The 26,811-nt window shown below is 34.9% G+C and overlaps 3 protein-coding genes and 4 non-coding genes across 12 annotated transcripts; 4 read left to right on the top strand and 3 right to left on the bottom strand.

The window, feature by feature from the left end:
- The first annotated feature begins 532 nt into the window (after positions 1–532).
- On the top strand, positions 533–25,518 carry LOC117785482 (probable phospholipid-transporting ATPase IA). 6 transcript variants are annotated; one of them, XM_034623531.1, is made up of 12 exons: positions 8,843–9,095; positions 13,104–13,713; positions 16,068–16,188; positions 16,366–16,549; positions 16,744–16,904; positions 16,969–17,166; positions 17,230–18,601; positions 19,176–19,982; positions 20,047–20,300; positions 20,357–20,455; positions 24,621–24,703; positions 25,073–25,518. In XM_034623531.1, exons 2-12 carry the CDS (start codon positions 13,278–13,280, stop codon positions 25,168–25,170), a joined length of 3,813 nt encoding a protein of 1,270 aa, XP_034479422.1. In that variant the 5' UTR covers positions 8,843–9,095; positions 13,104–13,277; the 3' UTR covers positions 25,171–25,518. The 6 variants fall into 6 exon arrangements, with proteins under 6 accessions (XP_034479425.1, XP_034479422.1, XP_034479423.1 ...); XM_034623532.1 differs by lacking the exon at positions 24,621–24,703 and adding an exon at positions 23,944–23,975; XM_034623533.1 differs by lacking the exon at positions 24,621–24,703.
- On the bottom strand, positions 1,237–1,310 carry Trnai-aau. Its single transcript has one exon. It is a non-coding gene; the product is annotated as a tRNA-Ile (tRNA).
- LOC117785484 (trypsin alpha-3) lies at positions 4,578–5,498 on the bottom strand. The gene has a single exon (XM_034623536.1). It carries the CDS (start codon positions 5,459–5,461, stop codon positions 4,685–4,687), a length of 777 nt encoding a protein of 258 aa, XP_034479427.1. The 5' UTR covers positions 5,462–5,498; the 3' UTR covers positions 4,578–4,684.
- Positions 7,623–7,696, bottom strand: Trnai-aau. The gene has a single exon. It is a non-coding gene; the product is annotated as a tRNA-Ile (tRNA).
- On the top strand, positions 8,035–8,157 carry Trnal-caa. The gene is made up of 2 exons: positions 8,035–8,072; positions 8,113–8,157. It is a non-coding gene; the product is annotated as a tRNA-Leu (tRNA).
- Trnan-guu lies at positions 8,337–8,410 on the top strand. The gene has a single exon. It is a non-coding gene; the product is annotated as a tRNA-Asn (tRNA).
- On the top strand, positions 15,236–15,997 carry LOC117785485 (protein D2). The gene has a single exon (XM_034623538.1). It carries the CDS (start codon positions 15,386–15,388, stop codon positions 15,947–15,949), a length of 564 nt encoding a protein of 187 aa, XP_034479429.1. The 5' UTR covers positions 15,236–15,385; the 3' UTR covers positions 15,950–15,997.
- Positions 25,519–26,811: the final 1,293 nt, after the last annotated feature.

Here is a 26,811-nt window from a genome sequence, read left to right as displayed (position 1 = left end):
AATATTATATCAATTTTGACAAAGATCAACATTTAAAATGATTTAAAAAAAATTAATAGTCGACTATGTTAAAAACAGCTGTGACTGTTACGGCTCCGTTAAAACTATTTAGAGCCCTGGTTTATAGCCAACAAGATACTATTAAACTTTAATCGCATCTTTGTATTGTAATTTAAACGATAGAGAAAATATTTAAATATTGTTTACCGGGTATTTATACCATTTTGTAGCATATTCAATATCGAAGTTTACTTTATTTATTATTATAGAATTGGGCTTTACTACTAATTTATTATTATAGAATTGGGTTTTACTAGCTGTAAATAACAGCTTTACTATTTTTAGCTATTGAGCTAAAATGGTACGACTTGCCAGATCGGGATATTTTGTTCTGGGAAAGGTGGCAGCCCTTCGGTTGTGTTTACATACATTAACGCTTTAAGCGCGTGTGTGTGTTTGTTTCGGTTTTGTTTTCGCTTATCAATTTTACAATTTTGCAGCTGTAGAGCTAACTATGTACAAATGTATATGATTTGTGAGATAGTAACTGTTTAAAGGGCTTCACATTGAGCTTGTACAATATTGATATTAGTTTCAAACTTCGAACTTCCCACATTGCGCGTGAATTTGTTTGTTAGTGTGTTTGTGTTCACCAGTTGCACTAACCCTTTACCGACATTTGAACAATAAAACAATATACACATGGTGTCACCTTATCATTTACATGAAGAGGATGTAAATTCCATAACTTCACAAGGCCAACAACACCGTTCCCGCAATGAATTTTCCGCTCTTTTGCAAACTAGTAAGTAAATATTTAAATCATTTCTATTGTGTACCAGTAGCGTGAAAGCCGTTTAATTTTGTTGATGTGATTCATAGTTCATTTGAATGGAAATCATATATCAATGCCCATTGAAAAATTGTTTAAAAATTGTTGAAATAGATTATGTGTCATTTTTTAAATGTCTTAAGAATACAAACGAGCAGTATTAGTTACTAAATTTGGTGATAAGATTGTTTAGCGGTAAAAAAAAAATGAGCAAGAGTTGAATTTACGTGTGAATGTGTGTGTGTGCGTGTGCTAAATGTATACAATCAAACATTTACCGAAGAGTTTTACTGCCATTTGAACCCCCTCTTTGTTTACTTAATTTTCATACCCGAGTCATTTGTTTTTTTTTAGGAAAAATTGATATTGAGAATAAAATAAAAAAAAAACAAAAAAATTGTTTGTGGCCCATGGGGGGATCGAACCCGCGACCTTCGCGTTATTAGCACGACGCTCTAACCAGCTGAGCTAATGGGCCTCAATGAATGAGGCGTGCTTAAACTCAACCATGTTTGCAAAGTAAAAGTAAAATATTGTATTTAATTGGGGGAGGAAATTTGATTTAAAGAGATACAAGATATAAATGTATGTGAGAACACAAATGTTGTTAAATATATTTAATTGTTGATACCAGCTGCATATCGACATAACATTGAATGGAATCAATGAAACAGTTTGTCTATGTCTGCTTTTTATGGAATAAGATGATTGTATTGTACGAGTATCTTCTTAACAAGACCATCTCTGGGCGTCGAGTATATTTCATTAAATCGTAACTCGACTTCTCCCCAGCTCGTAGCTGACAACTTTCAGTTGTGAGCTTCGTAAATGGTCCGAAGGACGAAATATTGACTAGCAGTGCTTTGCCGATGTCCTTTCGTGGGGACTGTCCACAGTTGGCTTTTGGCTTTTGCACGTTGCAGACGCATTTTCAACCGTTTACGCGTGATAATTATCGAATATACACAAGTTGTGCCACCAAATGAAACGCGATAATCGCAACGCATCCCAAGTTATTAGTTATGAATCTCAACAACTTACAACTTGTTCCTTTGTTTTGCCAATTGTGTGTGTCAACTAATGTTGAATTGATATAGTTGTGTATCTGTGAAGATATCTCCAGACACTAAGGAGCCAACTTGGCAATGAAGTTGGGTGTGCTTTTAACCTTCTACGAAACCGCTTACTACAATCAGTTCGATAATTTGAAGGCTTTCAGACTTTAAATTTGTGCATTTACCTATAACTATAAATACGATTCGATTGTTGAAACACATGATGAGGGAAATCCTACATATCAGCCAACTACCTGTCTAAAAACTTGATTACCAAACAATTGTTTATTTTGTTCCCCAAAAAACAGATACTGCATTCGTACATAGTATTTTTAAATGCATATGCGTGACGGGAATAACTATGTTTTCTAGCAAAGTAATGTAGTGAATAATGAATTTTTGATGTTTTGTGCAAGTTGTCGAAAGCTGTCATTGCTTCTATCCAAAATATTAGTCATGGGTGGCGTTAAAGGGATGCATTAGGAATGTCAGTTGGTTTAGTTCTCAGCACCTGTCGAGCAATATGTTCAAGGTTATTTTCCAGCTTAAGTCACAGTCATTTTAAATGAATACTTCTAAAATGATATATCTTGCTCACCCACAGAGGTTAAAGACCTTACATAACTGATATTATATAATAACAAAAATGAATATATAATAAAAAGGTGCCTTGTAAACTATTGTATTTATGATATTTACCAAAAATAAATGATTGATAAGCGAAAAAAAGTAAAACACCAAAGTGAATTTTATTAAGTGCCTTAGCTATCTCAATAAACCACAAAATGTCCAGTCCAGATCCCAGCCGGAACAGCACAACCATTTCAATCGAACTCAACAGAACCAATACGACCTCAAGCTGCAATCCCAGCATTGCCAGCCAGCGACGACGACAGCAGAGGGCTGCTCAGCATCGTCAGGAGTCGTGGTTTCGACACTCGATGCCACCGGCTGTTAATCGAGATTTTGAATCTCTGGAGCATCTCACACATGATTCGACCAACGGCCTGGATGAGCAGCTGGCGGCGTCCTTAAGTGGCAAATTGCCTGTCCTCAGTCATACGAGCATACACCTGAACAGTGCCAATAGTAATCTCGGATTCATCGATTCCGATACACCAAACACGCCCATAACACCGCAATCCGATTCGGTGGCTGGCACGCTCTCCTCCTGTCAACCAATTGGTGCAGACAATAGCTCCAGGCATAAGTCACGTAATCGCAAGGATTCGAAAGGTTCCATATTATCCAATGCAGCACGCGGCTTACGAATGACAACTTCATTTCTACGCCGTAAACGCAAGGAATATGAAGGTGAGTTAGGTTCAAGTGTCAGATTTATCTCTATTAATAAAGTTGATTAGTTAATCTTTAAATAGCTGCTACAAGAGAGTGGAGTTTTCATTTGTATATAGTACAGTCGCTTTGAAGTCTAAACTTTTCAATAAAACAGTGAACAAATGTTTTTCAAAATCAAATTTTCAAATCAAAATTTTCAGAATCAAAGAAAAACCTTATTAAAATGCATCAATGCATAAATTATAATTGGTCGCATTAATATATTCTCTCAAGCTTAGCCAAAATAAGTTTTTGAATTGCTTGTTGTGAAAGCGACTACTGTTTTTGTCTCAAGCGAACGCTTTAGTTTTTTGTATTAGTCTGGAAACTTTACTTTAGTACCAATTATAGGGCTAATCAAGAGCTATAAGCTTAAATATTTGTCCAAATAAACAAATGTTTCTTTTCACTTTGAATGCGTACGAATATCACGTTCGACATTAGAGGCCCAAATTCTATTTTTTAGAAGTCAATCATTTTTTCACTTTAGAAATTTAAACTTTAAAGGTTACACAAAAACTATGAAGTCTAAGTATCAAAATTTTAATTTCGCTTTTGCTCTAATGATATTTTAATAATCATATTTGTTTTTTTTTTTTTTTATAAATTGCTTTATATTGATTCTTTTCATTTTTGTTAATCTATGCCTCCAAGTATTTTCATAATACTTTTTTGCAACACAGTGTGCATGCTGTGTATTTCAATGACTGATAAGACAATTTGAATAAAATATTAATCATATATTCACGATCACTGCGGACGGCAGTTCGCGTTAGTGACGAAAGCATCACGATGGGTGCGAAAGGCGACTAACTATATATACAGCTAAGTTGGAAACTTGCTACGAGTTATATACCGATCGAAATGTTTAGTCCTAACTTACAAAATGGCATACTGAAACTTTTTCAAACCAACCTGGGTCATGAGATACGGGGGTGTAAGTGGGAGGGGAAAAATTTAAATGATTGCAGATAATGGGGCTGTTGGAGCCTTTTGGTAAAATTTTTTAAAAATTTTCAATAAAAATATAAATTAATAAAAAAAAAGGCGAAAATTGGCATTCGGCACTGCGCAAAAAGTAATTTTTATGTACAAAGAAGCTAACCCTTTTCGCTCACAGTGCACAATGCCAATTTTCGCCTTTTTTTTATTAATTTTTATTTAAAACTTTTAGATTAAACTAAATTTTGTTCGTCACAAAATTGGATATCAGAAATTTTGGGGCTAGAAATTGCTTTCGTCACTAGACTTTTACCTCGTGTAGAGGGTTTTTTTTTGTGGGATTAAAACATAATTGCAACGCAAGTGTTGACTGAGTTGTGGGTGCAGTATTTGGTAAGAGTCAGTAATTGTTTTTTTACTCTGAAAATAGCCTTATTGATTTCCATGATCATGCCTTACAACAGGCAGACATGGTAAATTTCTAATATGTTTGATCTTAATTCTATTAATTATAAAGTTACATTTGTTTAATCACCCAATCTCGGAGATCAGCCACATTTGCATAAACTCCCGGATATTTGGCTAATGCGCAATTTGTGCCCCAGGAAACAATTCCGACAAGTTTGCCGCCTGACACAAGCGGTCCACCAGAATCCCCTTGGCATGCATCCTTATTACTGCCCGCCGCACAGATCATGGTCTCCCTGATTTTAGAACCGTGTCCATAGCTGGAGCTGCCACATTCCGTGCGTGCCACAATGCGTGTGTCAATGTACAAGAGATGTGACGAAGAACCGCCATTATATGATGTAGAGCCCCAGCCAGAGCAGCTGGCGGCAGCTCCATGTTGTGGTGTTGCGGTTGCCAACTGGATGGCTTTGATGTTTGCTCCCAAAGTCAGCTTGGTCTTCAGCCATACCACGCCAATGTCGTTGATCTTGGTGCTGGTGCTATATCCCTCATGTATCTTGAATGCTGCCGCATTACTGATAACTCCGCCAATTGATCGATATGTGGATCCAGCGCGTACTCTCAGCGTTGGTACCGTCACCTTGAGCAGGCAATGGGCAGCAGTTACCACCATGGTTGAACTGATGACGCTTCCTCCACAGAAGTGGAGTCCAGAACGTTGCAGCGACACTTGCCAAGGATGTGAACTGATCGATGTTTGGGATCCGCCCACAATGCGACCATCTAGATCCACATCCCGTTGCGCAATCAGTCCATTGGGTATCACAGCACAGTTGGCACTTGCCAAGAGACCCAAGATTATTACAATAGACTTCCAGAACATATTTCTTTAACGTCGCAACACTTTGTATTGCTATAACAGAATAAACAATGGGTTCGCCTTATATAGGGGAATGCAGCTGGTCGACCAGGTGAAAATTCTCTCTACACACATGATCCATTGTAAATTAATAAAGTTGTAGCTGATTAAGTTTTCCACTTGAAACTAAAGTGATAATCGTTCTTGTGAGTTATAGGCTCATAAATCACATGGTCTGCACATGTTTCTTCTGTCAATTTAAATATCTTTAATTTATTTCAGGATGTCTTTAATAGCTCTATATGTATTTGTTAGTTATTCTATTTGAATGACCGCCATCAGTGTTTGTTTAATAGTATCTTTATCATTTGATTTAAAGACTATACTAATCCATTGGTAGGGTTTTGCCTATTGTAAATATTACAAACGCTCAGGAACGATATGGACAAATTTCTATAGCCAAGAATCCAGACTGGGAGCAAGTTTGAGTGCTATGATTTAATAAACAAATGATTGTGGAATAACTACTATATTTATTCTTTTTTAGTTTGATGATTAAATAAATATTTTAACACCAATTGAAATAAAATAATATTCACATGGATAAAACATTTTAATTCCTGATCAAGAATTTTTACAATACTCATTGCCATAATTCTCTTGTAAATCCAGAGTATAAACAACAATCGCTTCGAGGCATATCAGTAAAGCGTGTGTATCTATTATTTAATTTAAAATGTGGTAATTTTTAAAACACGAATACATGTATAACCAACAGTTATTATTTTCTTTACTATGTCAAGCCAATTTATCCACACCTTTTTAATATTTATTGGGTCTGTTTCTGTATCCGACGTCTTCTGAAAGGTATTAAAAACGTGCAATATTGTTGGTATAGAAGGATGTCAAATGTCATCGTCGCTTAAATAAGAACATTTTCAGCTTCCGGCAAAATTTGTTGTTGACCGTTTGCTTTTGGCTAAAATGATAAAACTGTCAAATGGCTTGCTGACTTGTGGATTACGCCATCAACTAACACATTCATACTTTAACACAATCGTAAAATAAAAGAAACTTGAGAACTCAACATCTTTTTCCGTCCTGCATATTTGACGTTCTGTTATTTTCCTTGGGATGATGCTTCACCTGCTCCGCTCAACCGCTAAAATGGCAAAAATAAAATTGAAATTGAATAGATAATAAGAATATAGTAAAAAGATTACCAAATACATTTCATCCATTTCAATATCCTCAATATCCGGTAAATACTCTACACACTGCTTGAAAGTCACACGCTTCTTCGGCTGATTTCTGTTGCTGTTACCGTCGCCATTATCCTTTCGAATTAGAATAGGCTTAATAGAGCCTGACTTCTCTGCCTGTAGCTCCGGTTTGACTGAATTCATTTTATAAAATATAGTTGCACTTTTATTTCATTTATAAATTATTTACATAGATTGTAAAAATTAGTTGCTATGCTATCCTACATTTATTTCAAAGACTACTGAAGCAATTGCTAGAAAATAAACTCAATCAAAACTTAGCTTAAAATAACCTGGTATTCATCTAAGCTTAAGTTGCTGCAAGTGAACATCTACTTTTTTGTATAGTGCTTATTATCCCACGCATTAATCAATTAAATTAGACAAAAGCTTTTAACCTCATCAAATTCAATCTTTCAAGATAAGAATTAAATGGTATTTGTGTTCAACTGGGTCGCAATAAAGTGCACACCACTGAGATCATCAATGTCTCAACATAAACGTACATACTTACTTGGATTTCTTTTACTTTCTCATGACATCATCACGAGGGCAGGGAGAGGGGAGAGGGAAGGAGGAGAGAGACAGAGACCTGATATCCTAATGTGCTCGGCATGAAAGAATAAAACATGTTGCGATTGTGCCTGGACACGTTGACATTTTTCACTCATTGCAAAAAGCTTTTTAGGCTAAATGTTCCGTGTCCGTCTAATATCCTTGCAGATAGTGGTAAAGTAAATTAGCGACTTCGTATACCAGCGTGCTTGGGGTCGCTGCCAACCTTTTTCCTGCTTTAAAAATCAATGAAAATACAATTTGGTACAGTGGTTAAATTAAAAGACACATTTCACATGTCCCTAAAACAATTCTTTGTACTGGTAATTAAAGAATGAAAAAAAAAAATTAAAAAAAGTTTTTTCTAATGGCCCATGAGGGGATCGAACCCGCGACCTTCGCGTTATTAGCACGACGCTCTAACCAACTGAGCTAATGGGCCTGTGCTTCAACGCTGACAAAAGCGGCATAAGACTAATTCAGCAATCAGAATTCTATTGACAAATGAACAAAACAATAATTTTGCTAATAAAATTTATTTATATATTCATTTATTATAATATTTGTATTAAAATGTTATTGGTTACATTTGAATTCACCTTGTTTTTTTATCTTGCTCTTCTGCTATTAAAGCTCTTCTGCTATATTCATAATATAATTGTATTTTACGACTAAGAAATTAAAATGAATTGACAAAATATTCTGTTTACTTATTAGTTATTTTAATACTCCCAAACTGTCGTTTATACAAGTTGCACTTTCGGCGAGCAACATCCAAGTGTCAGGATGGCCGAGCGGTCTAAGGCGCCAGACTCAAGATGTTGAATCTTGCCTCTTTAACAGGGGTTCGTATGAGCGTTCTGGTCCTCTCTGAGGGCGTGGGTTCGAATCCCACTTCTGACAATAATTTTTTATTTTTTTTTAAAAGCTATTTAATTTTTAAATAAATAATAATCTAAAGCTTACTAATATTTTTATATGTAGTTTTTTAATTGAATTATAGTTAGCTTCTTTTTGAATTTAAATGTCGTCTTTAATCAGTGCTAATACTTAATGGTGTTGAGCTTGCTTGCTCAACAAGTGCCTCCGTGGCGCAATTGGTTAGCGCGTTCGGCTGTTAACCGAAAGGTTGGTGGTTCGAGTCCACCCGGGGGCGGATTTCTTTTTTATTTTATTAATTTTTGCAAGTTGAAAAGTACATTTTGAAAATGTATTTACATTATTTAAGTCTTTACTGCAGTTACTATAACTAAATGGTTAATGTTGGACTGATATAAAATGTTGTTAATAAAAAAGGCCGTAACATAAAATGTATAAAATTACATTAATAAATCGGTCGAAATATCTTTTTAATGTTATATTCGAGTTGACCAACTGCTTAACTTTCAATTTATTATTGTTTTACTCGTTCTGTTAGTGGTGAAGCCTCTCTCAGCTGGTGAATTTTATCGCTCTCCAAATACATACGTCTGTAAGCATGTGTGTGTTTGTTTGTTTAGCTCTCTCTCTCTCTCTCTCTCTCTCTTTCTTTCTCTCTCTCTCTGCCTCTCTGATTTGCAGGTGAATCAATGCGGCATTTGCTCAGTTGCTCGTCAAACACTCGCGCGCAAAGTCGACAATCCGCATTTCTGTTGCTAAACGAATTTTTAGCGTTTAATTGGTTCGGAAAATTACATACATATATGCGTATACATAGATTTGTTGTGTTTGGAATTTGAAATAGCGTTCAATACTTTTTCGGAACAATGACTTTTAGTATTTCCGCATCAAGCATATGTTTTGGTTTTTGAGAAATACTAAGTGCAAAAGTGAAACATACAGTTTTAATGTGGAAAACAGATGTAATTTAAAGGACATTTACAAGCCAATGTTAAACAAGTACATGTATATTTATGTGCTTATCGATGTGAGCTTGCAAGACAAGTTGCACTTTACGTTCGTTCCACATACGCCACGTTGTACAGTACACATGTGGCACGTATGATAAAAACCATGACCAGTCTAATGTTTATACATGTGTATATCGTAGCACATACATCGATGTCTGTGCATCTCTGATTGTATTGCTCTGACGGTGGATTGGCGCCCTCTCAATTAAACTCTGCCCATCGTCTAGTCTCTATGTAGCTCTTCTCTCTGTTGTCAACGGAATGGGACACAACAACAATGTTTGTTTCCCTTTTTTTATTATGCTAGCATTTCTCACTGTTTATTTCATTGCCATTGTTGCATTATTATTGTAATTGCGGTTTCTCTCACTCACACACACATTTGTGTACACAATGTTGTTCAAACTAGTTTCTTCATGTTTTGTTTTGCGGTCTCTGTTTTAAATAATATCATTGCCCGCTTCTTTTATCACAACTTTTCTTTCGTTCTGTTGTTTTAAATATTTCTATAGTTTTTCGCAAATTTGTCGTTGCACCTTTTAGTTGAATTTGTGTTCGCATTTGATTGTTAACAAATTTTAAACGTTCATTCTCCCAGCAAGTTCGAGTATTATTTTCCTTTGCTATTAAAACCAGATTTAAATTGTTCTTCGTAATTCGATAGTAAAATTTGAGAATGTATTGTGTTGAAAATAAACGCAAATTAAGTTTCGAAGGTAAATTTTCCAAGAATGTGACTAATATTGTTTAATGTGTTCATGTGGAAGTAATTACTAAGATACATAATCTTTAAGAATCTACATATGTATGTACATGCTATATTGCATGTCAAATGAATGATTCAATTAATGTCATATTGTGTATTTCTATTTATTTATTTATTTATACAATATTTGTTCATCAGTTACGTCCGAATTTCAAAATACTATACTATATACACTTTGTGTATGTTGTTATTTATAAATAAATAAAAACAATAACGTCATCATTCGAATGCGCAGTGAAAGACCTTACATATTCGTAAAATATTCTAAACTTATGACATTTAACATTAAAATAATACATAAAAATATTTGAGCAATTTAACTTAACGATGACTTACTTCATGATCTTATCCAGTTACTGATGCTTGTCAATTTTAAATAAAAAACAAGTTTCCGTAGATGTTTAATTATTTTCGTTTCAATTGAATACCTTCGAAAATAAGTATCTTTTGAGAATTGCGTTTTAAATCGCTTCTAAAAACAAAGCGATGTCATTGTCAAGCAACAACAGTTGGGATGGTAACCTTTATAAATATAAAAAATTTATTGTACCTTTAGAATATCTTCTTGTTTATTTTAATTGTTTTCACTTTTGCTTTCAATGTGCGTTTCTTCTCATACATCCAAGTGTTTTTGGTCTAAATTTGTATAGTTGTAGTTCAAATATGCTTTGTTCAAGACGTCATCAACAATAAGTGATAGAATGTGGCATGATCGACTATTTGCTTCCCTGTGCATAATAAACTGACCTTTCAAGGTAACCAAAGAATTGAGGAATCGAGAGTTTATAAGCACTTAAAAGTTTTTACACTTATGCACACAGAAAGTTGAAGGGAGATGCATAAGGGATTAGTTTAAGTTAGCTAAGTTTTTAATTTGTTGCACATGCTTTCATATTTGATCATATATTTGTTGTTCAGCTCATTCTACTTGTCGTTCGCATTGACAAAATAGCCAACCCATATCCAATTATTGTTCGATTGACAATCATTTTGTATTGATTCGGTTTTCACAATGAGCTGTCGGTTGGTTGTCATTACTGTGCTACATTCATGGGCCTTGCGACTCCATACATACTACCATATACATACAAATAGGTACATTTCACACTCATAGAACTGACTAATAAATACTCCTACTCATGCTATTTCTATGTATGTAAAATCTGTATGTATGTCAGATATGTGTGCTTGCAAATAATACAGGTTGGTGACAAATAAAGCACGAAGAGTGTTTGCTTTTCTTACATACCCTGTACGCATAGCCAATAGAGACTAATATGATAGAGCAATGCTGTGCTTAAATGTTTTTATAATAGTAAAAATCTTATACTTAAACAAGTTGAAAGATTTATAAGCACAGACGTTATAATTTAATTTGCTGATTGCATACAGAGTATTTAATATTCCAGTAGTTTCAGATGTCGAATTCACTTTACCACCCGTATTTGGAAAACTTTATAAAATGCTACGGGCTTTATTTACTGAGTTAGATTAAGGTATTTGTATAAAAAAACGTATGTACGGGAGAACATAAGTTTAAATATATTGCGCTACAGTCGATATGCACCGGATTCTCTTTATTTGTATACTTACTCTCAGTACTAGCTGTTAGCTGTTTGCGTACGTGATGACTGTTAAGGTTAATATACTTACTTATATATGGAGATGGGGTATATAATAAGATATAATATTGTATACAGCTGTGAGTAGCTCAACTTGGTTTATCTTTAAATGCATCTTGAGACCGGCTATATAACAATTGTATATGGTTTTGCATTATTAGCCTAACACTTGCATTCAGTAATTTTAATTTTGTATATTTGTTTTTTTTTTTTGTTTTTTTTATATACAAATTTGAAAGTAAAGATGTTTGGAAACAGTCCAAAATACATTCATATACACTTGCCCAATAATATATATTTATAGATGCAAAACAAAAGCAAAACAACCATTTATTTGCTTCTTGGCCTGCTTTTTTGCCAGCCTCCATAGATTATTTTGTATACTTGCAGAATAAAATTTGTCTCTGCGTATTTTGGTGTCTTTATGAATTATATTTTGCTTTTACTTGTTCTATGCTATCATTTTATGTTTTATTTATAAAATATATTTATTTATCCTTAATACCTTCATATTTTTAAATATATACATATGCAGAATTGAGATTTACTTAAATCTACGCATCTGAGAATTTCCTTTGATCAAAATTTTCCGATTTTGTTAATCAAATATATTAATTAGCCAAGGAAAATTGGTTTATATTTATGACTTTTCCTCTGCATTTTTAATGTTGGTCTACTAATGTCATCCGTAATTACTTGAGTTCACAAAGTACCGACTGACGTTGGGCCTTTATTAATATTTATGGTCAATTTCGATGTAGACAGTGGGATCTACATGCAATATTGTGACTAGGAAACAACGCCTGAGTCCCACCCATTGCCAGCTAGCTACTATATTAATGATATATTCTCTGTAATTTACTATACCCAGTTTAGGACTAAACGAGCTTTGTTACCAAATGCGGAACTTGAAAGAAATTATTTTTAACTTTTAAATTTGATTGATTTGTCAAATACTGGAATCACATATTGATGTGCAAAGGCACAAACTTATCTTGAATAAGTTTTCTCAAACTGAATCTTTAATTTCTTTATGATATGATTAACCGTTGATATTCTTTCTATAGAAAATGTCATTGCATATTTTTGAGAATAGAAATTGCAATAATAACAGTATGTTGTTTTTCTTTTAAGCGATGGTATTCGAAGGGCCTAATTATATTTAAGTGTTGACTCTTGTTTACTGTGGCCATTGCAAACACGCTAACACGAGCATTACCATACTTAGTATCTGGTTTTGGCTTTGGTTTTGGTTTTGGTAACACGCAAATGAAAGTGTTTGCTTATGATTTGTGTAGACAACATGACAATGGAATGGTTCCAATGTAATTCTGTTAACTTCCGTTTTTATAATGGGCGAGGTCGTTGACTTGTTTACTTTTTTTTCGTCTAGTTAAAGTTTGATTTTGTATTCGTCTTCCTGTAAAGAACTTTGTTTGTGTTTTTTCTTTTGGTTGTCGCTCAAAAAAGAAATCAATACTCTTCTCTCTCGCTTGAAATGTGTGAATAATTTGACAATGGAACTGGAACGAATCGTAGTAATCATTTCATATCACATCGTTAATCAAATAGATAGACTATCGAAAAGAACTACTACCTGGTCCCGAAAGGGCATTCACAATGACAATCAAAAGCTAAATCAAAAGTACAGTGAAATTACTTGAAACTTAGTAGAGTAAAGTAAAAAGTGCAACAGTTAAAGTAAACCACAAAAAAAAAAAGATATTATAAAAGAATCATGTCAACATGGCAGATCCCAACAAATATAATGGCCACAACAACTCAAGCAACATCAATGGGAGCAATAATCAACAAGTGGGCGCCCCTGCAACATCAACCGCATTCCAGGCACCGAATTCCCTGTCGAGTGTCTCGCAACAGGTGCACATGTGGTGCCAGCAATGCTTGCGGCGGCTGAGAGGTGAGGCATTGCGGCACACGGCCACAACTGGACCAACACAGTTTGTCCCAGACGTTGGCACCAACACTGGACCGGCTGGGGAGGCACCTTCCTCCACTGATGATGATCTGAATAGTGTTGAGACAACAGAAGTCGATGGACACATACGGCCACGACGTCTAACAGAAGAAACAAGCAATCCTCCAAAGCAAGAAAGCTGGATATCAGCCTCCAAACGAAAGTTACTGGAAAAAACGGGCCTTAAAAAGCCCAGATGTAAAGGTGTATACACGTTTCTTTCTATCTATCTGAGTACACTCACTATTCATAAATCTCTTCTCTAATATTTGCTTAAAGCTAACAACTTCTGATAACAAACTGCACTTAAGTGATAGTCTTTTTTTTAAGACACTAAAGTGAGCTTTACTATTTAAGTTGAAACTATACTTAAAATGATTCATTAATAATTTAACATCTTTGTAGTACTGAAAGTAATGAAATTAGTGAACTTATCCACTATTGTGACTAGATAACTATTTAACTAGTCACGCTTTTCTAGGGTGTCTCAACTTCGGCACACCGAAGCTAACTTAATTGCCAGTATCAATGCTATTTTTCAGTTTGTAATTGGTCCCTTGCTTTAAGCTGGAAATGCGCTCTGTGTAATAGCCGCTGTTCGGGGAATGATTAATTTAACATAAGGCAACAGATAACAGAGAGAGACAGAGACAGAGAAATACACACAATTCGTTTCAACGATTGCAACGCACCCCAAAGGGGTAACAAATCTTTCGACGCTGAATTTCGTAGTCAATTTCCACCTTTGCACGATTCTCATATCGTTTTTCAGTCGCAACATCAAGCTGCAAGAGAACACACCACGCAGCACGCGGCAAACAGCAATAGATATAAAAAACGGGGGCAACAACAGAAGAAAAAAAATAGTGTTGTGTTTTGTTGTGGCTTCTCTAATATTTGTTATCTGATAACTGTGCGACAATTAATTATATTTACCGATTGCCATTTGATTGTAATCGTGAATGTTAAGTGTTTTTATTCTATATTCGGATTTATTGGCTATGCTAAATATAGTTCACATATCGAATGCATCACGTGTCAGTGTGACAAATCGATATTGCGTATTTTCGATACACCTACGAAAGTGACTCGTCCTTTATTTACAAATAGCTCCAAGTGTATATTAGTATGTGCATCTAAAGTTTCCTTCGTAATCAATATACTATGCATTAAGTGTTAGTTTATAAGATTTATCTATATATAAATACTTCTAACGATTATGCAAATGTCAAAGTTGAAGAAATCTGAGAACATTTTGCGAAATGTTGTGGATAAAACTACGTTTAAGAGCGCAAGCGCTTGTCCATTGAAACTCCTTGTACGCCCATTGCCACACCCACTTGTGGCTTGTTCCCTTGACTGGTTCCAGTAGTAATACAACTGCAACAAGCAAATCCCACCAATCTGGAGGGGGTAATCAAACCAAGTACAGCTAGGGAGAGCATAGCTTTTCAGACCGTCGGCGAGTACGGTTCTAGGATTGAGGATTGCGAGGACGAGGCGGATCAGGAATCAATTGCGACGGCTGCCACGGAATTAATAAGCGACATTCGAGATTCAAATAGAAGTCTAAACGCTCCGCAGCGTCGAAATCGCTCCCAGAGACGCAGAAGATTCTCGAGAGGACAGTGTCGCCATTGGAGCAGAATGAATTTTCGCAATGTCTACAAGGCGCTACGTTTACGTTGGAGGCGTAAGTTTGATATTGAGTATTCAAGCAGAAGGTCAAACGAAATCTAATGCATGTCCTGTGCAAATTTAAACCTTCTAGCTCTTATCGTTTGAGCTCTGCGTTGATTACGATAAGGAATACATCTGAGTATGCTTCGAAAGAAGTTTATTCAGTTCAGATAAATCTAAATTTCGGTTCATCAATATGCTCGCAAATTGTATAAGGCCTGATGAGGCCAAGGAACTGTGCAAGTTGATGAAACAGCATCAAATCATACCAGATGTAGTTGCCTGTTTGCCATCCCTGGTTGTCAATGTCTTGTATCCTTGCGAGACTAAAGTCAGACCGGGCTCTTATTTAACTCCTTTGAAGGTCCGTCGCCAGCCTGTCATTAGATGGATGGCAGAGCCGAATAAGTTTTATACTCTGGCAATGATTGACCCGGATGCCCCAAGCCGTGCTACCCCATTATATCGGGAATGGGTTCATTGGTTGGTAGGCAACATTCCTGGCTCCGATGTCATTTTTGGCGACCCACTTGTTGCCTACATTGGAAGTCGTCCACCTGCGGGCACGGGTAGACACCGCTATATTTTCATTGTCTTCAAGCAGATCTGTCACTTGGATTTCGATGAGACCCATATACCCAACGATATGTGTGACGAGCGTCGCAGTTTCAGCATTAAGCGATTTGCACAAAAATACGCACTGGGCAATCCTCTAGCTCTGAACTTTTTCTTTTCTTCTTGGGAGAGCGATGAATTATAATGAGTATTATTATTTTGGTAACTGAATAAATTCTTAAGAATAGTAATATGTCTTTGTATTTGTTTTTTCTATGTTAAGTGAATATGTTTTTGATATCAAAATTATTTATTATTTGCAGATGAAGATGAGCCCGCACCGTTCGACTCTGACACAGATGAGGGGGAGAAGCGAATCATCGCCTTAAACTCGCCACAGCCGATTAATTATTGTAATAACCGAATATCAACGGCTAAATATAAGTGAGTACAAGTTATTCACGCTTCGAATAAATATGGGTGGGGATAGGTGTTTCTTATCTTTTGTTTGATCTGTTCAAGAGTGAGACCACTACTCATAACGGCAATTCAATTTGATAAGAAATAACACATTCAATTATTCACTTAATGATTCATTGTTTTCCATTTTTCTATTTATAGTGTTGCCAGTTTTCTACCGTCGTTCCTCTTTGAGCAATTTAGACGATATTCCAATTGTTTTTTCTTACTTATTGCATTATTACAACAAATTCCGGATGTATCTCCAACGGGTCGTTACACAACACTGGTGCCACTTATATTTATACTGTCCGTGAGCGCTATTAAAGAGATCATTGAAGATATTGTAAGTACTGCAATGTTCAACAGAATTTCAGACACGTTCTGTGCTCAGAAAGTTGTTTGCAATTTATTTTTATTCTGTAACGCTAAAATTATATAAAGCCAAAATAATTTTGTCTAAGAATTAGTGAGCACATAAATTACAATTATTTCTTTTTTCCGAATTTAGTTATTTAAGTATTTTAATTATATTTTCAGAAACGTCACCGCGCTGACAATGAGATCAATCATCGAATGATTGAGAGACTAGAAAATGGCACGTGGACCACTGTGCGTTGGTCTGAGCTGTCAGTTGGCAACATTATTAAAGTGACTAACGATACATTTTTTCCTGCAGATTTAGTATTGCTATCCTCCAGGTGAGTGGAAATTGTTTCTAACCTTGCTCCCAATTGATTCTAAATATATATTTTTTAATTTTAGTGAGCCTCAGGCCATGTGTTTCATAGAAACGGCCAATTTGGATGGGGAGACGAACCTGAAGATTCGACAAGGAGTTGCACCTACGGCCAAATTACTGGAAACAAAAGACTTGATGCAATTACAGGGCAGGATTGAGTGTGAACTACCAAATCGACAGTTGTACGAGTTTAACGGCGTCCTTAAGGAATTTGGCAAGCCGTAAGCTCATTAGCACTGATTATATATTCCCTTAGATTTGACTAAATGATTATCCTATTGCAGTTCAGTGGCTCTTGGTAATGATCAGGTTCTGCAGCGTGGTGCGATGTTACGGAACACCTCGTGGATCTTTGGAGTTGTCGTTTACACGGGACACGAGACAAAGCTGATGAAAAATTCAACGTCAGCTCCATTGAAGCGATCGACAGTCGATAAGCTGACCAACACTCAAATTCTGATGCTGTTCATGATACTGATCTCTCTCTGCATTACAAGTGGGCTGTGCAATTTGTTTTGGACTAAAGATCATTCCAAGAAGGACTGGTATTTGGGAATCGGTGATTTCCAGAGCACAAATCTCGGCTACAATCTGCTGACGTTCTTCATTCTGTACAACAATCTGATACCAATATCCCTTCAAGTCACCTTGGAGCTCGTACGATTTCTACAGGCGATATTCATCAACTATGACATCGAGATGTATCATGAGGAGTCGAATATGCCGGCCAGTGCCCGTACCTCCAATCTCAACGAGGAGCTTGGCCTGATCAAGTACATCTTCTCGGATAAAACTGGTACTCTGACGCGGAATGTAATGGTTTTTAAGAAGTGTTCGATTGCCAGTCACATCTACAAAGCGGAACGCACGCCGGAGGAATCGGAACTGGTGCAGAATATACTTCGACGACATGAAACATCCAGTGACATTGAGGAGTTCCTTGTGCTGTTATCCGTGTGCCATACAGTGATACCAGAGAAGAAAGAGGATGGCAGCATTGTTTATCATGCTGCCAGTCCGGATGAACGTGCTTTGGTCGATGGAGCCAGACAGTTTGGGTACATCTTCGACACACGTACGCCCGAGTATGTGGAGATCAATGCACTGGGGGAGCGCAGGCGCTTCCAAATCTTAAATGTACTCGAATTTACATCAAGCCGCAAGAGGATGTCGGTCATTGTCCGAACACCTGAGGGCCATATAAAGCTGTTCATGAAGGGCGCCGATTCGGTGATTTATGAACGTCTCTCGACACGGAATCAATCCTACCGAGACATGACATTGCAGCATTTAGAGGAATTCGCTTCCGAGGGATTGCGCACTCTGTGCCTGGCCGTGGCCGACATTGATCCAGATGTCTACGAGGAATGGAATCAGACATACCACAAGGCATCGACAGCGCTGCAGCAACGTGAGCGGAAACTCGATGATGCGGCCAATCTAATTGAGATTAACCTACGTCTATTGGGTGCGACGGCCATTGAGGATCGTCTGCAGGATGGCGTTCCGGAGACAATTCAAGCATTGCTCGAGGCAGGCATTTATATCTGGGTTTTGACTGGGGACAAGCAGGAAACCGCCATCAATATTGGCTACTCGTGTAGGCTTATTACACACTCCATGGATATCATCATACTCAACGAGGAGAGTCTAGATGTAAGTTGAATGATATGTTTAATATATTATGTTGACATTTTCTGCATGTTAACGCATCTATACACAAACTCATTTCAACTTTTCCTATTTATAGTTTTTTATTTTTTCTTTGCTTTTCCATTTAAATTTAAAATTGTAAACTATATAGACCTTATTTTCAATTATGAATCCTTAAACTGTATAGTTTGATTCGTTTTTTAAATTAACTTATTTTAATTTTATTGTATTGTCCATATTTTTATTTACGAAATTTAATGTTTAATTTATTTAATATATTCCAAACTCATTGAAAGCTTTTTGTATTAACATATTACACATTTAATCTTATTGATTTATACTTAATTATTTTTGGTCCGGTCGGGTTTCTTTTTACCCATTGCCAGACTATCTTCATGTCACATTTTAATGTTAATTTGATTTAGAAATATGAACTTCAAATTGTTAAGTTCTCAATTTTCAATTAAATTTACATTTAAATTTAATTTGCTTAAAATCCTAATTTAAATTATTATTGTTGCTTATAGTATTAATTACATAAATACAAAATATATTTAATGCTCAACACCTTTTGCAGGCAACCCGAGACGTCATCCTTCGACATTCCGGCGAGTTCAAGAGCTCCACGGCCAAGGATGCGAATGTGGCGCTGGTCATCGATGGCAAGACACTGAAGTATGCATTGAGCTGCGACTTGCGCGGTGATTTCCAGGACCTGTGTCTCATCTGTCGCGTGGTCATCTGCTGTCGCGTATCGCCCATGCAAAAGGCCGAGGTTGTCGAGATGGTAACGCAGAGCACGAAAGCCGTCACGCTGGCCATCGGCGATGGAGCGAACGATGTGGCCATGATACAGAAGGCAAGCGTTGGCATTGGAATTTCGGGTCAGGAAGGACTTCAGGCTGCTTGTGCCTCGGACTATTCAATTGCCCAATTTCGCTTTCTGCGTCGCCTGCTGCTCGTCCATGGCGCCTGGAATTATGCACGGATTAGCAAGCTGATCCTCTACAGCTTTTATAAGAACGTCTGCCTATACGTCATCGAACTCTGGTTTGCCGTCTACTCGGGCTGGTCTGGCCAGATTCTGTTTGAGCGCTGGACAATCGGTCTCTACAACGTTTTATTCACAGCGATGCCGCCATTTGCGATTGGACTCTTTGAGAAATTCTGCACGGCTGAAACGATGCTAAAGTATCCGCTGTTGTATAAGCCCTCGCAGAATGCGAAACTCTTTAATGTTAAAGTATTCTGGATCTGGATATTCAATGCATTGCTGCACTCGGTCTTTCTCTTCTGGCTGCCAATGGCTGCATTCATGAGTGAAACAATTTGGCAGGATGGCAAAACGAGCGATTATCTGCTCCTGGGCAACATGGTCTACACAGTAAGTGGAAATTATTATAATTATTTTAATGGCTATCTTTAATATCTTTGTAATCCTTTTGCAGTATGTTATTGTCACGGTCTGTTTGAAAGCTGGACTCATTACTAGTTCCTGGACGTGGTTAACACATGCTGCCATTTGGGGCTCAATTGTGCTTTGGTTTACCTTTGTTCTCATCTACAGCCACTTTTGGCCAACACTCAAGTTCGCCAGCAATTTCGTGGGCATGGACATTCAGCTAATGTCGACGCCCGTCTTTTGGCTGGGATTATTCCTCGTTCCCATTGCCAGTTTGCTCATCGATGTGATTTGTAAACTGTACGTGTGAAATATGCTAATTCTTTTGCAGTGGTTGTTTAATCTGTTGTTTACAGGATACATAATACCGTTTTTAAAACACTAACCGATGCTGTACGAGAATCGGAAATTCAGAGTCATGATCCTTCACAAGTGATGGAAGAATCTCGCTCTTCGTAAGTATTCAACTAGATGAAACATATACTAAGTATTACTGCATTCTTTCTGGGTTTCATTTGAATTGGTTAACTATTGGCATCAAACAAAGCATTTTGTTTACTGTGCAAAACCAGCAACAACAACAGCAAGCAAACAAACTACAAAAATATGCTACATTTTCAATTTGAATTGTTGCGCATTTTATTTTTCTTTCTTAGAATTAAGGGAAAGCTTTATTTTTTGTTCACTTTTTGCAATTCCAGCTATTTTGTTCTAACATTTGTTTGCACAACTCTGTAACATCTTTAATTGTAGTGCTAATAGATCATTTTGCATCCTATTTAATCACCTAATCACTAAATAAACCCACACAACCCACCTGAATAACTGTGTAACTGTCCAAATTGTGTTTGTTTTAATCTCATGTATGTATTTGTTTATGTTTTTCTTAAATCGCCTATCTAATTATGATGATGTAACTCCTCCTAGACATGTAGTTGAAAGTAGTGACATTATTTTAAATAGAAAATTACTTATATGTAGTAAACTTATACTTAAAAATAAGCAGGTGAAGTGAGTCGACCGATTATAAATGATTATAGATAAAACGCCAAACCTTATCAAAAACAAACAAGTTTGTCTTATCTTAAAGTTGAGTATATATGCCTATCTATATTTACAAATATCAGTCAGTTTGTATTAAAGAATGATCTTATAATTCACATATATTCATATATGTAAGTTATTGCATTAAACACTGCTGACCATAATCTAGACTGAAAATTACCTAGTATAAATATAATACTCTTTAGAGTCTGGTCACAACGATTTAGCTAACATTTAGCAAATTGAAAAGCCCAGTTTCCTGATTTTAATACAATTTTTATCTAGCATATATGTAATGCCAGTATTTATAAGCAGAATTTATTTTTAAGCATTGGATATACAATACAAAAAGAAACAATTTAAATTTAAATTTGATATTTTATTGATTTTATGCAATTCATCGCATCCAAGCCTGCTCTGAATTCCACTATAGATTATGTGATGATGATTTAATGCTATTAAATGTATCATACTTTTTGGAGCATTGTAGAACTAAAATTGTTGTGAAATTGAAGCGAAATTGGAACTCGGAACGGCTCAGACACAACATGTATTGCACACTCGTATTTAAAAAGTACCTATGCGTTATTTAAATTAAAGTATAATTTAATAATTTAAGTTTCGAAGTATAAAAGTTGAGTTGCTTAGCAGTTTGTGTTTATGTATTGAAATGCATTGAAGGAAACAAACACAATTATGTTAAAATAGATGGCGAAATTAAACATGAATTAGCAACAATCATTTGAAACATAAATCAGAAAAGATGTAAATTTCTGTCTCCTCTTCTATCCTTTATTAATAACATAATCTGCATTATATCACATTTCTTTTAATTATGTTTGACCAAAATATAAATATGCATAACCATTGTTATCAATCCCAACTCCCCCCTTCCATGACGTATCAACCGAAAATATCAAAACTACGTATTTTTTCTGCAACTTCTTCAACTTGAACACCACGCAAATGCAAATATTATCAGTATGGAGCCGGGTTTTGGCCTAAAATCGACATCCAACCACGAGCTAATAGAGAGAAAAAAGAATGGTGGGTCAAGAAGAAGCTCTCCGTTAAAGAATACAGAAGGTCCACATCGTCAATTACGCATTGAGAACTTGGATTTCGTCGAGGATATTAGAGTTCAGCAAGAATATCGACAAAGACATCGATGGCGAGGTGGTTCCCAGGTTGACGACGTTGGCAGCGAGGCTCTGCACATATAGATAGTCAATTATAATTGTTATTAAACATTTAAAAATAAAAGGTGTTTGTATCTTCTAAGTGAATATTAAGCCATGTACATTGTTATTTTGTGTCTAAGAATATGCAAAATATCTTAAATATATATATTTTAAGTGATTAAGTAATTAATTAAACTATCTACCACTCACAATAATGTATGTGCTCAGGGCGTATTAAGCCATAACCATATCCATACAATCAATCAGTAATTATTCACACATAAGTCCAAGAATTTGCATAGGAAATAAATAAATAAATGAAACTGTGATATTGAGTACTGTAGCATATGAATTGCGTGCAATTAGCAATTTTTTAAAGTGTTAAATTTTTCATATTTTATGTATCAACTCTATGTAATTTATTAGTATTCTAAGCTGATTGCTAGAAAACTAAAAACATGTTAAAAGCCTTTCGCATTACCCATTTAAATAAATTTTGAAATTAAAAAAAATATAGCATACTAATTAGAGCAGGATAGAGTTATAAGCCGACTTCATATTTTAATTTCAAATAATCCAAAAAGTATGCACATTTTTGCTAAGTTGTTTTGAAAGGAAATTTTGTAAAAGGTGCGATAAACTCTGAACATTGGTATTTCACTTAAAAGCTGTAGTCATCTTGTGACTGATATATGCATTCTATGCTTATATTTGTTTTTTCTTTAAACAAATTTTGTTATACATGTGATAAAGCATACCAACGTCTATATATATATAAATATTTAAATGTACAAAAACATAAATCTGTATTGTGAAATCCAGTTAACAAGTATTATCATTTAAGCAAAAGCTTTGCAAAATATTTATTTATATGTTACTTGTTATTTGCATTTAATTATTGTTACATTTTAAACTAAGATTGCGTTTGTATCTATTCCTTAAACCGTCCTACATTCTTTAACGATAACCACTCTAAATATATTGAACCCAACTGGAAATTTTATCCTGAAAACTATACAGAGCTGGGAAAGAAATTTGTTGTTATTAATGGTTCATGTTCCGTCTTCCATTACTGAATGAAATCCACTAAATAAAAGAATAGCTAACTTTTTGGAGGTGAATATAAAGTAGAATCTATTGTTTGTTCCACTTTCATTTGAGTATAATACAAAAAGTATGCATTGTATACTATTAAATTAGAAACTGCTGTTCGGAACAGGCCTGGATATAGGGGTTCTTTTAGTTTGTATACAATTTGTAAAACTAAACAATAATAATAACTGATTGTGCTTAATAAAAATATAAAATGTCAAAAACTAAATTTTTCAGTTATCAAGATTGGTTTACAATAAAACCCATATGCATATTGAAAGTAAAAAAAATATGAAATAGTAGTACGTCATTAATAGGTGTTGTCATAGTTTTCAGTTAAAGGTTTCCCTATTAACAGTCACAAATCGCATGTAATTGACGTCCCCTGAAATATATAAGAATAATTAAAATTTCGGCACACATTTTTCATGCTGAATGTTTTGCACTTAAATACTTATATAATTTTCTTTATTTCAATTTTTTTCTTACATGCAACAAAAATTGAACAAAATCTCTCTTATTTACTATCTAATAAAATTAAATTTAATAAGATTTTCTTAAATATGTATTTAAAATTTTCATAAATATTTTCTTTGCGTAACTCTTATTTATGTGTGTGTGCGCAGTACTATGTATGCCTTGGGATCAATTCTTCGGTGTAAGTAATTCATAGATAAATTGTGAAGTTTTATCTATATGTATATATTTTCACATATAGTCCAATTCATAGTCATACACTCACACATTCACACCAGTTCATTAGATTATTACGAGTATGGAACGAGTAATTGTCCAATTTAAGGAATTTCCGAATTGTCTTGGAAATTACACATAATTTGATCAATTTAGGGGATGGAGAAAGCACAGCATAAAATTGAATAAGCCCGAACATTCTTCTAGAATCACCTAAAGGTCGTATATACTGATTATAGAGAATATACTTACATAATGCATGTTATGTATACAAGATTCCGCCATTACTTTTAAGTTGCCGTATGTGATATTACATTTTTTTGATTTATAAATTATAAATTAATACATTGGGAAATCTGCATGCTCTATAAATTTAGAACGCCTGTAAGCCTTTGTCACCCTTTGTAGCGCAAGAAGTATGTAACTGCTGTTGACCTTCTCACTTATAATTTGAAAACGATAATGATGGAATGCAAACAATTCAAAATGAAAATAATTCGTAGAAACCAAATTAAGAAAACTGCAATAAAACCCTATATGTAATTATATTACCCATTACTTAGAGTCCCAAGACCCTTAAAAAAACCAAAAACAAAAATTAATTCTACAGATTTACTGAAACTGCGAGATTGCTACGAAATGTTTTCACCCGTCGTGCCAATACAAGAGTTGAAACGGAACTAGAATTATCGCGTGAGTACTTATCTATTCCCCAATCAGTTTACAATGTATACGACCAAGGACATTACCTGGCCATCTGGTGTTGGTATTTCATTTTTTTTTAATGGGATCGTTATAAATATGTATACTAGTGTATAGCCACGGTAATCAGCGTTAGAGATCCGGGTAATTGATGATTTGCCATAATTACAGCCGACAAATGCCATTTAGTAAATGACATTTTTGATGGTTGGGTTTTATTTTTATTTAATTTTTTTAGATAAGATTACTTCCATTTCGATTCAACAGTCGATTTTCATCATTCAGCTACACTTCATTTACACAATTACCACATTCCTAATTTAATGGAATTTAAACTGATATTAATGTTTTAATCCACAGATGGCTATGCATTTTCTCAAGAGGAAGGCGGTGCTGTTCCGCAATCTATAGTTATTCGCGCCTATGATACGAATTTGCCCAAACCAGAGGGAAACTAAGAACCATCCTGGAAACCGAGCAACAATTGTATTTATGGCACTATATGTTGAAGTATCACCTGAACTCTAGGACTGCTTATGTGTATGTGTAAAAGGGCCAAAGAATATAAATCATTTAAGCACACATATTTTGAACATATTAAAACCAATGTTAACACAAACTGAAGTTTTAGTTGAACACTCTTTTTCTGGAATTATTGCATCAAGATATACTAAATGTGTCTTACATAACTATTCTTTTTATAAATGCTGCATATATGAAAATAACTTAAATATCTATTTCTATCGTAACTGTTAATTATTTTATAAGTCAAAAACACTTAAATAAAGAGGTTAGATGCAGTTTCATTATTCGCATCTACAATTTATTAAAACTCTTTTTAACTACATGTTTTCAAAAATGGATCAATAGAAAATAAACGCGATTTAAAAAAACATTAAACTTATGTACACTTTTTTTCTAATGAAAATAAATTTAACAATTAAGATCACTAGATACTTGTTCAGCACTTTGTTTTGCTTCTAAAGCGACAGCGACAAATCTAAATCTAACGGTATCTAACGTTAACGGTTACCGGTTTTTTTCAATTTCAAAATACTTGTATTATTTAAGTTCACAAAAAAAATAGTTGGTCAAATTTTAGATTGAAAAACGATGATTACACCTTAACAACATAACTAAATTGAATTGAAACCTACAGTTATACATAGTCCGGTTTGAATAATTTCGGTTTTTCGGTTTCGGTATAATAAAAAGTCTTGTTTAGGTAAAGGGCTTCAGTTATGGTTACCAATTTCAATCGGTTAATACCAGTTAAAGGTTACGGTTTCGATTACGTTTATAATCATCAATGCAAAAAAATTAGTCAAAAGCTTTATATAATTTGCAAAAATTACGATCAGTTAGTCAAGTATTAAATGGAAAAAATATATAAATTTCACTTAGTTGATTTTGTTTTTTTTTATATTCTTTTGTTGTTTTATGTAGTTCCTAGAACAGGTTAAAGTAAAAAAATATTGGTATGCATTGGGTTTAACTGTTACTAAAAATCAATAGTAATTAAGTGCATTTGTAATTGTGAAAACAATTACTTGAGTTACTGTTCGTAGAATACATTGCGACATTACCTGTGTTCCAGTTGCACGCCGGAAATTAATAATATTTTTCTCCCGTGAGGTGTAACGAACTTCCAACCTTCTTAATAATGTTTACCTATATTTTATCTTATTTCGAAATAAAAATTAACATAAAGTTATTCATTTATTGCAAAGTTATTGCTAAATGAACTAAAAAAAGATTCACATTTGAGTTTTGCGCGAACCATATTTATAACGGTTTAAATTTGGCGAGCGCATAATCAAAAGAACCGTAGTAAAAACTAGTTTCTTTGTTCTTGAGTAAGCATCTTCCGATGGAATCACTGTTGCCAAATTTTTAGATAAATAAATTGCTGTTTCTGGATAGAAAACTTCCACTGAAATTGCGATGCAAAATAGCTAAAATACTAACCATCTACAAGCCTCTCAGCAATTATTGCTGAAAACTGAACAAATTTAAACGCGCGTTTAGTGAGGAGCAAATTGACAATAAAGAGAAACGTCGTTAAATTTTATACCTAAAATATACCAGACTGTTCTGGT

Source organism: Drosophila innubila (genome assembly GCF_004354385.1).
Source record: "Drosophila innubila isolate TH190305 chromosome 2R unlocalized genomic scaffold, UK_Dinn_1.0 1_C_2R, whole genome shotgun sequence".
Classification (NCBI taxonomy): Eukaryota; Metazoa; Arthropoda; class Insecta; order Diptera; family Drosophilidae; genus Drosophila; species Drosophila innubila.
This window is presented reverse-complemented; position numbering and strand designations above follow the sequence as displayed.